The sequence below is a fragment of the Scomber scombrus genome, chromosome 5 (assembly GCF_963691925.1).
Source record: "Scomber scombrus chromosome 5, fScoSco1.1, whole genome shotgun sequence".
In the NCBI taxonomy this organism is placed as follows: Eukaryota; Metazoa; Chordata; class Actinopteri; order Scombriformes; family Scombridae; genus Scomber; species Scomber scombrus.
The window spans coordinates 9,991,250-10,006,986 of record NC_084974.1 but is presented as its reverse complement, the minus strand read 5'-3'; the positions used below and the strand labels follow the sequence as shown (position 1 = coordinate 10,006,986).

General features: G+C 39.9%; 1 protein-coding gene across 1 annotated transcript; it reads left to right on the top strand.

Moving 5' to 3' along the window:
- Nucleotides 1–2,031: 2,031 nt before the first annotated feature.
- naalad2 (N-acetylated alpha-linked acidic dipeptidase 2) lies at nt 2,032–14,948 on the top strand. The gene is made up of 20 exons (XM_062419098.1): nt 2,032–2,122; nt 2,638–2,749; nt 4,373–4,559; nt 5,819–5,920; nt 6,059–6,184; nt 6,570–6,650; nt 7,197–7,302; nt 7,403–7,496; nt 7,689–7,784; nt 8,258–8,343; nt 9,021–9,140; nt 9,362–9,444; nt 9,624–9,687; nt 9,832–9,899; nt 10,125–10,216; nt 11,186–11,276; nt 11,549–11,813; nt 12,065–12,146; nt 12,321–12,413; nt 14,532–14,948. Exons 1-20 carry the CDS (start codon nt 2,041–2,043, stop codon nt 14,719–14,721), a joined length of 2,220 nt encoding a protein of 739 aa, XP_062275082.1. The 5' UTR covers nt 2,032–2,040; the 3' UTR covers nt 14,722–14,948.
- Nucleotides 14,949–15,737: the final 789 nt, after the last annotated feature.

Here is a 15,737-nt window from a genome sequence, read left to right as displayed (position 1 = left end):
AATGTCACAGTATATAATTATATGCTTACACTTCACATCATTTTCATACTTAAAAACCATTCAGTGGCTCCTCGTGTCCTGTATGGATACTTCTCTAATTAGTGTAACTGTAAATGTGATTTGATGCAGTTACTTTAAGGATCCACGTCCGTCTAAAACAATACACTGCTTGGAACAGTGATGTGTGTCTGATATGTTTTTTCCATGTTTAATGATTGTACCATCATTAAAATGACATTAGTTTATCTGTTTAACATCTCGTACTTCACTGTAATGTCCAGTCTCAGTGTTTGTGCAATGGAGGCTTCAAGTTTCCACATCACTATTGTGTTACTTATATTTTGAACCAGAATTGGCTCCAAACTAGCTGTAATGTCACAAATCATGCTCATAGGCCCATGACACTTTATGTCATGTTTTCAATGAGCTCAGAGAAACTTTCCACTCTCAGCAGGTTAATGTGAAAACAGCCTTCCACTGTCAAACTCTTCACGGACATCATTCAGCACAGGGAAGCTCAAACATCTGACTGAAGGAACAAGAAGAACATTTTTGAGAGGAGGGGAACTTTAATATTTCATAACTGCAGAGGTGGCAAAAGTATTCCCATTCTGTACTTAAGTAGAAGTACATATACTTGTGTAGAAAAAGACTCTGGTAAAAGCTGAAGTAATGATTCAACTTCTTTACTCAAGTAAAAGTAAGAAAGTACAGGCTCTGAAATGTACTTAAGTACAACAGATCCTACAATCGCCACTCGCCACTGCCGAGCATAATTTCTTTTACTCACGTTAATCTCTCCTCGCTGACTCTCTCACTGTCACAGACTGCTGTTATAATCGACCTCAGTAAACTGTGCAAAGCATGTGTTGGTCATATTCCTGCACTGTCTGCACACATTGTTGGGACTTTCTTGTTATTAGAGGGGGCACACACCAAAAGAAAAAGAAAAAATCTATCACTTTTTTGCACGTCATGTCTTCTGTTTATAAAGTCACCGAGGTTGAAAGTAATGAGCCTGTTTTGACAATGTTAGGAGGAGAAAGCACAAATATTTGTGTTCAGATGTATGTAGGGAGTAAAAGTAAAACGTCTTCAGAAAAATAAATATTCAAGTAAAGTACCTGAAAAATCTACTTAACTATAAATACTTTGTTACTTCCCAACTTCCCAACGCCTTTATGTCAGCTTTTCAATGAGCTCAGAGAAACTTTCCACTCTCAGCAGATGAATGTGAAAACAGCCTTCTACTATCAAACTCTTCAGGTGGTAGGAGAGGTGTAGTGGTGTGCAAAACAGCACCAAGAAAGCACTAAAGCAGAAAGAGGGACAAAACATATTTAAAAAGGACATCTGCAATATAATAAGCTGACAATGAAGTGTCACGATGCTATTAGTTAGATGAGACCAGGTGATGTGAACAGCTGACATTTTAATTGATGCCCAGTGAAATGACAACAAGGACACTATGAGAGAGCTGTGAGAGGGATCAGAAAGATAGAGGGTTGAGAAATAAAACTACGGACTGCAGAGCATGCAAAAAGATCTTTTGCTGAGCTTGATTTTCAAAGATCATTTTTTAATCCTAACATTTTTAACAGGAACTGAGCTTGTAAAGAGAAAACAGGTATATATTCTGATCCTGTGATAACAACAATTCAGATTCATGCTTGACTCTTGAATCTTGAAATTAATTTGGAAGCATTTTCCTTACCATGTACTTTCATTTTGAGCAATACTGAGTCAACACAGGAGCAGTGAAGGTGCACAAGACAAGTCATCCGTCTACTGGACATGCAGGACAATAAATCACCAGCTCCCTCTATTGTATTCCTCTCCAACTTTTTACTCACTGCCTCTCTCACTTCCCAGTTGCCAGTCACTGATTGTCTCCTCCCTCCCTTGCTCACTCTTTCTCTCTGTCTCACTCTACCCCTACTGTGCATTACTTAAACAAATTACTCTGTGTGTCTCTTATCGCTGCGAGCCTGCTCTGCAGAGTAAGTTGTGTCAGTGTGTGGAAGCCTCTGCTGCTTTAAAATGAGAAAGGAGAGAAGATCAATCCCTCGGATCTGGTGGATTGTGATTGTGACAGCTTCGGTCTTGCTGGGCTTCATCATAGGTAAGACATGATAATACAACAGAGACTTTAAGCAGACACTAATGTTAGTCAACAATTAATGTAAAATAATGGGATAGTTAAGATGTTGCATGTTGCTGAAAACTTAACCTGATAAGTTGTCATCTCAACGCTGTTTAAGTTGAATCTTGAAAGTGTGTTGCTGCCATCGTGTGTGTGTGTGTGTGTGTGTGTGTGTGTGTGTGTGTGTGTGTGTGTGTGTGTGTGTGTGTGTGTGTGTGTGTGTGTGTGTGTGTGTGTGTGTGTGTGTGTGTGTGTGTGTGTGTGTGAGAGAGAACTTAAGTTCATCACTATTCTGGCACCTTTCACATCTGTCTGCTCACAGCAGGTTAGCAGATGGTGTCTATAACCACAGTTCTCTCTAAGAACTGACACTGTTATTGAACTGTGTGTGTGTGTGTGTGTGTGTGTGTGTGTGTGTGTGTGTGTGTGTGTGTGTGTGTGTGTGTGTGTGTGTGTGTGTGTGTGTGTGTGTGTGTGTGTGTGTGTGTGTGTAGGCTGGTTTGCAAAGCCTACACACTCAAACACATCAAACACCAGTGCTTCCAGCCATTATCTGAGGGAGCTTCTGGATGAAATGCAGGCAGACCAGATCAGAGAGCATCTCAGGTAACAGCCACTACCAACACACTAAACCTCTCCTTTGTACCATTAGTACACTTAACATAACCAGTTAAAGGGAGCAAGAAAAACATGCTCCAGTTCTCATGGAAGAGTGTTTTCCTTTTGTCCAATGAAAGACACACAAAAACGTATTTGTCAAATACTTTAGTTGAGTATTAAATATCTCAACAACTATGCTGTCAAATTTGGCAATCATAGGCCCTTAAGGATGGATTCTGGATATTTGTTTGGAAATCCCAAAGTTTCCAAAAATACCCAATAGTTGAAGCTGAATTTGAGCCATGAAAACATCCATCAGTGCAGCTGCTATAAACATACACTATATCAAGTATTAATCATTGAATTCAGGTGTTTCATTCAGACCCATTGACACAGATGTAAAGAATCAAGCACCTAGCCATGCGGTCTGTATTTACAAACATTTGAGAAAGAATGGATCATGTCATATGATGCCACCTTTGCAATAAGTCTGTTCATGAAATGTTTTCTCTACTATATATTCCACGGTCAACTGTAAGCAGTATTACTGAGAAGTGGAATCGTTTAGGGACAACAGCATCTCAGCCAAGTGGCAGACCATTTAAAGTCACAGAGCAGTTTCAACAAGTGCTGAGATGCATAGTGCATAAAAGTCGCCAATGCTCTTTTGGCTCAATAACTGCAGAGGTCCAAACTTCCTCCGGTATCATTAACATTGACTTCAACCCAATTGAACACTTGTGGGATGAACTAGAACGGTGATTGCGAGCCAGACCTTCTGTGCCTGACCTAAAAAATGCTCCTCTGAACGAATGTGCCAAAATTCCCTGAGACATACTCCAAAATTTTGTGGAAAGCCCTTAACAGATGAGAGGTAGCTGTTAAAGCTGCAAAGAGGGGAACAACTCTATATTAATGCCTATGGACTTAGAATGGGATATCATAAAAACTCCTGTAGGTGTAATGTCCAGGTTTCACAATACTTTTGTTCATATATAGTAGCATCACTGAAACATTGGACTACACTGATGCTGGCAAACAGTGTGGAATAGATCATGTTTTTGCAGAACTGAGTGGAAAAACTATTAACTGCAGTTGTTAACAGAGCATGCTATTCGACTGAATGTCATGAATGTTGTTATATTCACAAAGTCACACGTTAACATACAAAGTGCTACAAGCTAAATGTCAGTGTTTTTCATTTATTTAGTTATGTTGACACACACACACACACACACACACACACACACACACACACACACACACACACACAAGCAGCGGCAAAGGCATCAGGTGTAAAGTGCTTTTGCTGTGTGGACACTTTAAAAAAAACAGAGCCATGCATCGTTAATGTTACACTTGTGCGAAGTATGATTACTTTGCATGTATGCTCTGTTTTTGCTTTTAATCAGCTTGCTTTTTAAATCTAATCGGGAAAACCAATTATGAACAAAAATACTTTTAAGATGGCTGCAGCTTTACAAGTTGTAACTATTCAGTAAAAGCATCCGTTTCTCCAGTTAATTCTGTTAGTCAAAATGATTGCTGTCAAGACCTTTTTAACCACATTTAGTTTAGGGTCAGTGACTGCTACCTCCTCAACACTAACCGCTGATGTTCTCCTCACAGGAAATTTACAAGACTCCCCCACCTGGCCGGCACAGAGCAGAACCTGAAATATGCAGAGCAGTTCAAAAAAGAGTGGCAGGAGTTTGGGTTGGACTCAGTGGAGTTGGTGCCCTATGACGTCCTGTTGTCCTATCCCAACAAATCACAGCCCAATTATATCTCCATAGTAGATGCACTAGGCCATGAGGTACAGTGTACACACAGCACAAGCTAAAACATCACATGCATGGAAAAAAAACTGCACACAGCAAATAAACACATTATCGGGCAGGCTTTCTTTTGGCCAGGTATGATTTCAACAGTTAGGTCAAATACATGTTTTCTGTACTTGTTACTGGTGCAAATATATTATTACAGTTTGCTCCCATCTATTATAGCCTTAGGATGGCAGTCATACCCTGTGCAAATAACAATATTATGAACTGGTTCACATTACAGCTACCATTATTTAAAATTACTATGTGTTGTACATGTATTCCCAGCAGGTAACCAATTTAGAAATATGTTTTAGTTTAATGATTGCCCTAACAGTTTGTGATCCTTATCTCTTTTTTTAGCACCGCAAGCACTCTGATGAACTACTCCATTCATCGCATTTACCTTTCCCACCACACTTTCTCACGTACATGTACAATAACACTAATTCAGTCCAAACTCCAGAGTATTTTTCTCCCTAACCCCAGTTTGTCCCTGCTGCAAAAACTGCAAGACAGCTCATTCAAGTCCAAGGTCCCTTTTATAGTTTTGTTGCAAGATAAACCTGTATGTGTGTGTGTGTGTGTGTGTGTGTGTGTGTGTGTGTGTGTGTGTGTGTGTGTGTGTGTGTGTGTGTGTGTGTGTGTGTGTGTGTGTGTGTGTGTGTGTGTGTGTGTGTGTGTGTGTGTGTGTCTTATGAGTAGAGATAATGATACAGCACAGAAGCAAACATGAGAAGACAGATCACACTTTATTGCATGGCCTCAATTGTGGGAAAATATTTTATTTATTCATTTATTTGCACAGTAAAAAAAAGCACAAAAAAAAGAAGAAAAAAAAGAAAAAACAAATGGTGCAAGTTTCATTTTTAAAAAACCCTAGACGCTTATAGAAGGGATCAAATACAAAAGACATGTAATCAACAAAAACATCTGAGCCCTCCTATGTCAAATACGTCATGCTGCTCGAATGTATTAAGGACGTTAAACACCATAAAGATGTATATTCCAGCTAATACAGTATTACTATACACTACATGCACAGTAGATACTGAGAGTCATTCAAAAGCTGACCAGGATCAACTGGTGCCTGTAAATAATCGACTACATTTTTTTGTTATATAAGACATTTAGATTATGATTTTGTTAACCAGTGAGTCAAATTGTTTACCATGGACATCGAAGTGCCATCACATCTAATTTAATCTCCTTTCTTTTGACGTCATCCTCTGATGTCATCTTCTTTCCTCAGGTTGTAAACACTTCCTTAGCTGAGCCCGTTCCTGAAGGTTATGAGGATGTTCCTAACATCGTACCTCCATACAGTGCCTTCTCTCCTAAAGGACAACCTGAGGTGCACACACACAATCAACAATATCATGATTATACTGATACAGTGTTGCTGCTTTTAGCCGAAGTGAAAGAGGCAATCCTGGATATCAAATATAAGCACAATCAGTAGGACGTCTCTACTTTCTGTGTCTCGCTCTAGGGAGATTTGGTGTATGTGAACTACGGTCGCACTGAAGACTTTTTTCAGTTGGAGAGGCAGATGGGAATCAATGTTACTGGGAAAATTGTCATCGTCAGATATGGGAAGATATTCAGAGGCAATAAGGTAAGAAAAGTCTTGGTAACTGCACCTGCAAACCAAGTTAAAGACTTGCTGTCAGTCGCTGGTAAAAGAATTATTAAAGTATACCTGTGGTTAAATGTGACTTCATACTGAAAAGCCAGGTTCAGGATGTTACACTAAAATTCTGGTGAACCTCAACTTCTGACTCACTAAGGCAGGTGTCAGCTTTGATCAAAGCTCTGTAGTAGTGGTGTGTAATTTATCTCACCTCAAAGTCTTCTCACGTTTCATGCCAGTCAGCAGTATTGTATTGTGATGAATTGTCATGACACGTCAGCATCTGCGCAGACAAAAGGTACAATAAAACACGCACACTGCATATAATCACCATGATACAATGCCTTCTTTCCCTCTCTTTCTCCACCAGGTGAAGAACGCTATGTTAGCCGGAGCAATAGGAATCATAATGTTCTCCGATCCAGCAGATTACAGTGCTGCAGGAGTCAAGGTACAGTATTCTGCAGGACTGGAACCAAAATATGGTTGTGTTCATGTGTGTGCCTGTTCATGTAACTGGCACTGTTAATGCAGTACAGTATCTATGATTAACAACTATTAATTAATGGTCCAGATGCCCAAATTTTACTTTATTGCCTTGGCTAGACCACTTCCAGCTTATGACTGTAAAGAGATTTTACAATAAAGCCTTAACCCTTTGTAGGTCTGCTCAACCCTAGAGGTCACTTTGTGTCATGATATCTGGTCAAAAACAAAATCTATTCAACCCATTTAACTTTTTAGGCAATCTTTACCACTTGTATGAGATATGCAAAGCACAAAAATACCATCAGATTGCATTGTGGTTGCTATAGATACAGGTTGTGCTACTGTATAAACAAAGAATAACATAAATCACTGCTGACATAAGAGATCCTACTGGAGACATTTTTGAAGTTGAGTTTCATTTTTTCATCTTGTGTGTGTGTGTGTGTGTGTGTGTGTGTGTGTGTGTGTGTGTGTGTGTGTGTGTGTGTGTGTGTGTGTGTGTGTGTAGCCGTACCCTGATGGCTGGAACCTGCCTGGTGGAGGAGCTCAGAGAGGAAACGTTCTTAACCTAAATGGAGCAGGAGACCCACTCACACCTGGGTATCCCGCCAAAGGTGTGTATGTTTCTAAAAAAACAACAACAAAAACAGTATTAGAACATGTGTTAGTGTGTATGCATGTGTGTGAGTCTCTCTAACGTCTATTCTCTGGCAGAATATACTTACAGATCCAAACTTGAGGATGGAGTGGGGCTTCCCAGCATTCCTGTACATCCCATTGGCTACCATGATGCAATAAACCTGCTTAAGTACAACTTTTTTCTTTTTCTTATTCTTTCTCTTTCAACACAAAATCTTCCTTAGAAGTGCTTGGAACATTTTTATTTGAATTCCGGAATTTAGGGAAAAGAGCTCAAAATGTCATTGGGGTCTTTCAATGCAGCAGCTGATTTTTACACTGTATTATTAATAGAATATGTGCATTATTCACCATTCAACAGGAACATGGGAGGACAGATGCCCCCCAACAACTGGAAAGGAGCTCTTAACATCTCCTATAGGATTGGCCCAGGCTTTACCGAAAACTTCAAGAACCAGTAAGTGCTTCTTCTGTCTCCTATCTGTCGCTTCTCTGCCGCTCCACTAATGTCTTCACTGTGTTTCAGCCTTTTTGTATTTTGTCTCTCCTCCTTTTTTTTTTCTTTTTGCTCCTTTTCTCTTGTTCTGCTTTAATGGCCCAGTGGAATGCAGCCAAACAAAGTACAAAGAGGGCCCTTGTACTAACTGTGTGTGAGAAACATACATACACATACAAGCAAGCCCATAGAAGCTGAACAAATAAAGCTTGTAGTATGCACTCATATGCAACAACAGCTAACGGGGTCATTAGTGCTTTTGAACAGTTGGGTTTCTGGAGCAACAACAACCTAAACAACACATGACATTGACAGTGTGTTTCGGTGGAATTCCTGTTATGCTTTTACTCTCTTCTCTTCACATATATCCTATTTGTGTCTGTGTCTCTCCGTCCCCTGTATGTATCACTCCTCTCTTAATTTGTTTGTCCCAGAACGGTTCGCATGAATATCTACACTAACAATCAGGTAACCAGGATCTACAACGTCATTGGAAGGATTAGAGGAGCTCTAGAGCCAGGTAATGCAACCCTAATGGACATAATGTGAACAAGAAAAGGATAGATCACAATTTTCTCTTGCTGCAGTCATTCCTCCTGCTCTGGCCATTAGAAGATCCCTTCATAAAGCACTTTTAATGTAAGTGATGGGGGACAGAATCCACAGTCCTCTTTATCTGAAGCTAATATGAAGCTGTTCAAATTATTCAAGCCATCTTTCAGCATTACAGTCTTTTTAAAAGCCAAATTCACTGCAGCTGAATAGGAAAACACACCGTCGAGACACAAAGAGCGACATTTTTTTTTACCAAAAAGATTGTAACTGTGTGAGATATCCACTTTATTTGACTAACATGTACATGTTTTTGTACATTATGGCTCAAAATGAGAACTGTGTATTTTGTCCACCATCACTTACATTATAATCACATTTGAAAGGGATCCTCTAAATGCCAGTGTGAACAAGAGGAATGACTACAGCAACTAAACCTGTTTCAATGTTAATTTTGGCACCTAATTATTGTTTGAAGACAGACTTTGTTTGCTCTGTTGTAAACCTGTATTTTGAGAACTGTGTGTCTGGCGACATTGTAGAGAATGAACATCTACTGATATAAATTTAGGAGATGCAGTATATCTTCATAAATTTTCTCTAACTCCCCTATCAACATCTGTTTTTGTTTCTCGGTGTGTGCAGACAGGTATGTAATTCTGGGAGGGCACCGGGACGCCTGGGTGTTTGGAGCAATTGATCCCATGTCTGGTGCTGCGGTGCTCCACGAAACTGTCAGGAGTGCTGGCAGGTTGCTCAGTAAAGGTGGGTTTCTTTCAACAAGTGAATGAGTAAATAATGGTGGAATAATGACTGTCTGTGTGTGAGTGCGTGCGTGCGTGCGTGCGTGCGTGCGTGCGTGCGTGTGTCTGTCAGGAGTGCTGGCTTGTTGCTCAGTAAAGGTGGGTTTCTTTCAACAAGTGAATGAGTGAATAATGGTGGAATAATGACTGTGTGTGTGCGTGTGCATGTGTGTGCGTGTGCAGGGTGGAGGCCGAGGAGGACTATCATATTTGCCAGCTGGGATGCAGAGGAGTTTGGTTTGCTGGGATCTACAGAATGGGCAGAGGTATGACGCATACCATACCACACACACACACACACACACACACACACACACACACACACACACACACACACACACACACACACACACACACACACACACACACACACTCACACACACACACACACACACACACACACACACATTGACATACACTGAAAACACGTCATCCTTCTCAACAGGATAATGCCAAGCTACTGCAGGACAGAGCTGTAGCCTACATCAATGCAGACTCTTCCATAGAGGGTGAGTGTATGCATGTTTGTGTCAATTTACAAATTAACAACAATGTTGAGTCTGAATTGGGTTGTTATATGGCTTTTACACGTGGTTGTTTGTGTGTGTGTATGTGCGTGTGTGTGTGTATGTGTGTGTTCATTTGAATTGCAGGTATGTACACACTGAGGGTCGACTGCACTCCATCTCTGCACACAATGGTGTACGACCTCACCAAGCAGGTGTGCAGGTGTGAATACACACAAAGCATCAATACATCCGAAGTCTCCATTCATCCTAATGCCCTCTCTTTCTCTTTCCTTCTGTGTGTGTGTGTGTGTGTGTGTGTGTGTGTGTGTGTGTGTGTGTGTGTGTGTGTGTGTGTGTGTGTGTGTGTGTGTGTGTGTGTGTGTGTGTGTGTGTGTGTGTGTGTGTGTGTGTGTGTGTGTGTGTGTGTAAATGTGTAGATATCCAGTCCAGAAGAAGGAGAGGAAGGAGTTTCTCTTTATGACAGTTGGCATAAGAGAGACAACTGGACAAATGACCGCGACGCACCCAGGCAGGTTACAAAAGCCTCCCAATTATAAAACACACAAGTTTCAGGTCAGACGCACACTAATACAGAGCTAGTGTTTCATATCAGTTGCTTAGTAACATTGATCAGTTACCAGCTGGGCGACTAATGAAGAGACAAAAACATGACAAACTCTCACACTCTCTGAACAATTTAAAGACCCAAAAGTAAAAGAAGCTGAACTAACAGACTACGGTCAGAAAGACGAGTCACAGTTGAGTACGGCTAGTACTTCGGAGCAAATGTGAAGAAACAGCCACACTCTAGACCAGGCGTCTCAAACATATGGCCCGTGGGCCAGAACCGGCCCGCCAAGGGGTCCAATGGGGCTCGCTGGATAACTCTGAAAGTATGAATATTACAGAAAAGTAATTCCAGTTTTTCTGCTACTTCAGACATTTATTTTTATTTGTTTTCATCCTGACCAGAATACAATTCAACACAATACATTTGACAGCTGCAAAGAAAAACAACCAAATGTCTTTTACCCAAAAATTTGATTACTTTTCCCAAAGTGGCCCAAAATGCACAAAAATTAAAATATTTTAAAATGGTATTGTTTTGTATAGGTGCTACAAGGTGCTTTTGGCTTTTTGTTAAATTAATAGTTAATAGTTTTAATAAGATTGTCATGTTATATAAATAGTTTTATAAGTAGTTATGAGGATTTATTTTTATGGTTTCATTAAGTTCTTGTAATTTTCAGTTTCAATAAAATACATTTAAATCATTATTACTATGGTATATTTTCATGTCTTGGGTAAAATAGGACATAAACCTAAAAAATGCATTTTGAATGTTGTCAAGCAGCTTCTGTGCAAAATAAAGTGTTGGGTTTTAAAATAGTTTTGACTGACACATTTGCAGATCTGTCTTAAGAGATCAATTAAACAATCAGGGAATAAATGAAATATATCACTGACTCGGTCTGCCCTCCACTCTGCTCTGCTATAGGATCAATAAACTGGGGTCAGGCAGTGATTTTGAAGCTTATTTCATCCGTCTGGGAATTGCTGCGGGCCGAGCCAGGTACACCAAGAACAAGGTAATGTTGTTAGCAGTAACATACATGGTGGTGTGTCTGTATGCATATTTTTGTCTGTTTCTACTTTTCACTTGCAACAAATTCTTGATCTGTGTGTTTCTGGATGCAGATGGCCTGAAATATGTGAGTGTAATGTGTGCTATTTACATTTTCACATGTGAGTTTGTCTTAACTTAGATGGTGTGTGTGTGTGTGTGTGTGTGTGTGTGTGTGTGTGTGTGTGTGTGTGTGTGTGTGTGTGTGTGTGTGTGTGTGTGTGTGTGTGTGTTCAGAAAACAGAGCGATACAGCAGTTATCCAGTCTACCACAGCGTGTATGAAACCTTTGAAATCGTGAACAAGTTTTACGACCCGTCCTTCAGGAGACTTCGGGCGGTGGCCCAGGTGAGAGGTGGGCTCATCTTCCTACTGGCAGATTCCCAGCTCCTTCCCCTTGATGCCAACCAGTACGCAGTCTCACTCGGGAAGTATGCGCAGAACATCGCACAGCTGGCACAGGTGCATCCAGAGAAGATGAAGAATTACAAGGTGTCATTTGGTAAGTTTGTTTTGGTCACTGCGTGCTCAGATAATGAACCAAAGATTATGCAAGTGCTTATGCCATGTGGTGAAATAGATCCAATCATGCTTTTATATGAGATGATAAACTATTTTTTATTTGAAACACAGTCTAATTAAGCACACATTTCACATAATGTACAGTGAATTCAAACTTTCAAATGTAGCTGAAAATAAAGGAATAAGCCAAACCGGTCACTTTTGCAAAAAAATCTTTCCCTTTATTTTCAGACTCCTTGTTTTCTGCAGTGGCGAACTTCACTGTTGCATCCAGGGAATTTCATGAGCGCCTGGAAAACCTCAACAGAGGAGAGTATGTGTGACATTTCATTAATTTCAAGTGTCCAAACAAAAGCTGAAATATGCAATGTGTAAAAAAAAAAAAAAAAAAAAAAAGGCAGTTGGAGGTCTCATGGCATTTGGTGTGTGTGTGTGTGTGTGTGTGTGTGTGTGTGTGTGTGTGTGTGTGTGTGTGTGTGTGTCTCAGTACTCTACAGGTGCGCATAATAAATGATCAGCTCATGTATCTAGAGCGAGCCTTTATAGACCCCCTGGGTTTACCTGGCAGACCCTTTTACAGGTAAGTCTCACATACTCACACACACTAAACATTTCCTCCCATGTTTCTGGTAGGACTCTCTTTCTAGTTGAGCATTTAATAACCACTAGCTGGCACTGTGGGCTGTTGCTGACTTTTCAGGGTCAGTATAATATAAGTCAGCGTCACTGGATTCTCAACAGTTTACTTGTAAAACATTTTGACTTGTATGTATTTATAGATGGATTTGTAGCTCTGCAATATTTTCATGCCTAATATAGAGTACTGTGCAAAAGCCTTAGGCCACCGCCATCATACAAACAGAAAATACAGGAGATATGTACACAACATTTAACATTAATTATTAATTATGAATTAAGGTTCGATTCTATTTAGGTTTAAGAGAGCCAGGTTCCTGCTATTGCTCAAGTGTAAGAGGGGTCTGAATACTTCCAAACTTTAGCCTATAGAAGCTGTTTTCTTTTCTGTTGTTTTAATACAGCATAAACATTTCCTGTATTTCTTGATTGTGATCTAATAAAGAGACTGAGAAATAATTATTTATGGTCATTATAGCATTGCTACAACAACAAATCAAATCCAGATTCATTCTTTATTGTCCCCAGGGGGAAATTTGTACATTCGTACGGTGGCCTAATTTTAATTTTATAATTTTGTGCTGCTTTACAACTGAGCTACTGAGCTTTACTTTATCAGCAGATCTAGTTTTTACAACTGACACAACCCAGACTGTGAAGAGCCCATTTTATAATATGAGAGGTGAACATAAAGAACCTGAAAGCACTGCTGGTCTTGTGTCCCAGAGAATAGATCATATCTTTAAAGCTGTGTGTGCTAATAGCCTAATTGACTGTTAAGAGCCTTTTGTTTTTTATATACTGTAAAAAAAAAAAAACTAAAAAAAAACTGGTGTATAAGTCACACCTTTATTTAATTGAAAAGTGGGGTGTGTCTTATACACCAGTGTGTCCTATTCACCAGTAAAATACAGAGAGAGGTTGGATTTGGATATGATTATAAGTATGTAAAAGGCTGTCCACACTAAGAATGATAACTATAAAGATAATGATGTGAGTGTCCACACTTATGATCTATAACAGCCTATAAACAGCTGTGTCAGCAGCTAATGAAAATAGATATTGATGACCCGTAACTGCTGTATGTTGTACAGAAAAATTTAAAATAAAACCAGGCAGGTTCACAGGCGGCAGCTGATTCAGTTTGTTGATCAGAAGTACATCAGACACTAGTTGCTGTGATGTTTCAGTAAATCAAACACGACTGACAGCAGCTGATGTTGAAGCGCGATATGCAAAGGCGCACAGATGAACAGGTTTTATTGAGCTCTGGCAGAGACACAGTACGAGCATAGATCTGAAGAATAAAATATTAACTAACTTTGTTGTTCTTCCACTCGATGGATCAGAAGATGATGCTTTGACTGTGGGACTGACACAGAGTCAGAGGACAGTGAGCTTTGTGAGCTTTACTGTGACTTGGGCACAATATTTGCATACAGCGACAGCTCTGATGAAGTTTTTGGGACTTGAGTAGGCATACAGCTACACATTGTATATTAAATATGTAAAGTTACTGTGTTCTTTTAAAAGGTTTAATTGAAACTCAGCCCTAACCCAAACCCAGTCCAAATTAATATACCGGTCCAGTCCAGTTAAGAAAATCATTACTGGACCATTAACCATCAAGTTTTGGAGTATAAACATATGTGTTTATGAATGAATAGCTACTGGTGCATTCAAATAAACCGGCCTTTAATTTAAAAAAAGCATTTTTCCCAGCATGACACCCCCCAAAAACTAGACTGCGACTTATACACCGGTTTTTACAGTACTGTTCTCTCTCTGTCATTTTATTCATGATTTCAGTCATAGCGTGTTGTTACTGGATAAATGCAGTGTCCTTAATGTGCCCTGGCCAGGTGCCACAAGTATGATCTTATACATCTTTAAAGTTCAAACCTTCACAGTTTTGAATAGACAAGCTCCACCTTATGAAACCATTACAGCATGCAAGTCTACATGACTGTTTCCAGGTTTAGTCATGTATGTATCGTTACTCCATCATCCTGGGATCCTGTAGTTCTTCATACTCACCCCTGTTTCTCTCATCTGTTTTCAGGCATGTGATATTTGCTCCCAGCAGCCATAACAAATACTCAGGAGAGTCTTTCCCTGGGATCTACGACGCGTTGTTTGACATTGAGAACTCAGTGGACCCAGAGAAGGCTTGGGAGGAAGTCAAGCGACAAATCAGCATTGCAACATTCACCGTCCATGCTGCCGCCATGACTCTTACACCACCCGCATAAAGCACGCACAGTCTGAAGCTGTGTGCTCGAACAATCATGTCATAATTATTTTTTAACACCTCAAATGTTAAAAGGGGAAAAGTCATCACCTGCAACACACAGAGCGATGGACAGTCCCTATTTTCTGAGAAGAGTCATCTTCCACAAACATCCAGAGCTCGCTCACTTCTGAGCGTCATTACCAAAACACAATTTTACAATCTGTCTTTTTACTATTTTTTACGTGGCTGCAGTGATTTATGTATTAATTTTGTTGTTGTTGTTGGACTATTGTAATAATCGTCTCTGACTAAAAGAAACCCCAATAAAATCCAGTGATCCCTTAAACATGAGCAGAAAACAAGTGATAATGCAGTCTTGTGCATGTAATGGTCTGAGATAAAACAAAGTCATATGTGAGAGATTTTTTTTGCCAGTCAAACCTACACGCCATGGAGTGATAGAGGACATGAAAGAAAGAGAAAACAACATCGAATACATTGTCTTGTAGTCACAAGATTAGGGGAAAGAATCAGGAAAAAGTGTGTTTAAATACCTCACGCTATCTATTTAATGGGCATCTATTTATTATCTGACAAACGTGTGTGTGTGTGTGTGTGTGTGTGTGTGTTGTGTGTGTGTGTGTGTGTGTGTGTGTGTGTGTGTGTGTGTGTGTGTGTGTGTGTGTGTGTGTGTGTGTGTGTGTGTGTGTGTGTGTTTGTTAACTATAACAATACTCCCACTCTCTCCTACAGTCTTGCATGTTGGTTTAAGTTTGGGAATTTCCTGTTTTCTCCAAAGGTCACACAACGCCCCCATCCCACCGTGCAGCCCTTTTTCCACAGAAACAAGTTTGATTTACTTTGAATAAAGTTTTACTTTATTAAAAGCAGCTCCAATACTTCATGCTGCCCACAAACACATATACACACATTTCAAGAAGAAACAGAAATTTACACCAGTGTTTTTGCATGTATTTGAATTTGCATTTGTATTCATGCAGCTCTGTAAATTCATGTGTGTACCTGTGTCGTTAG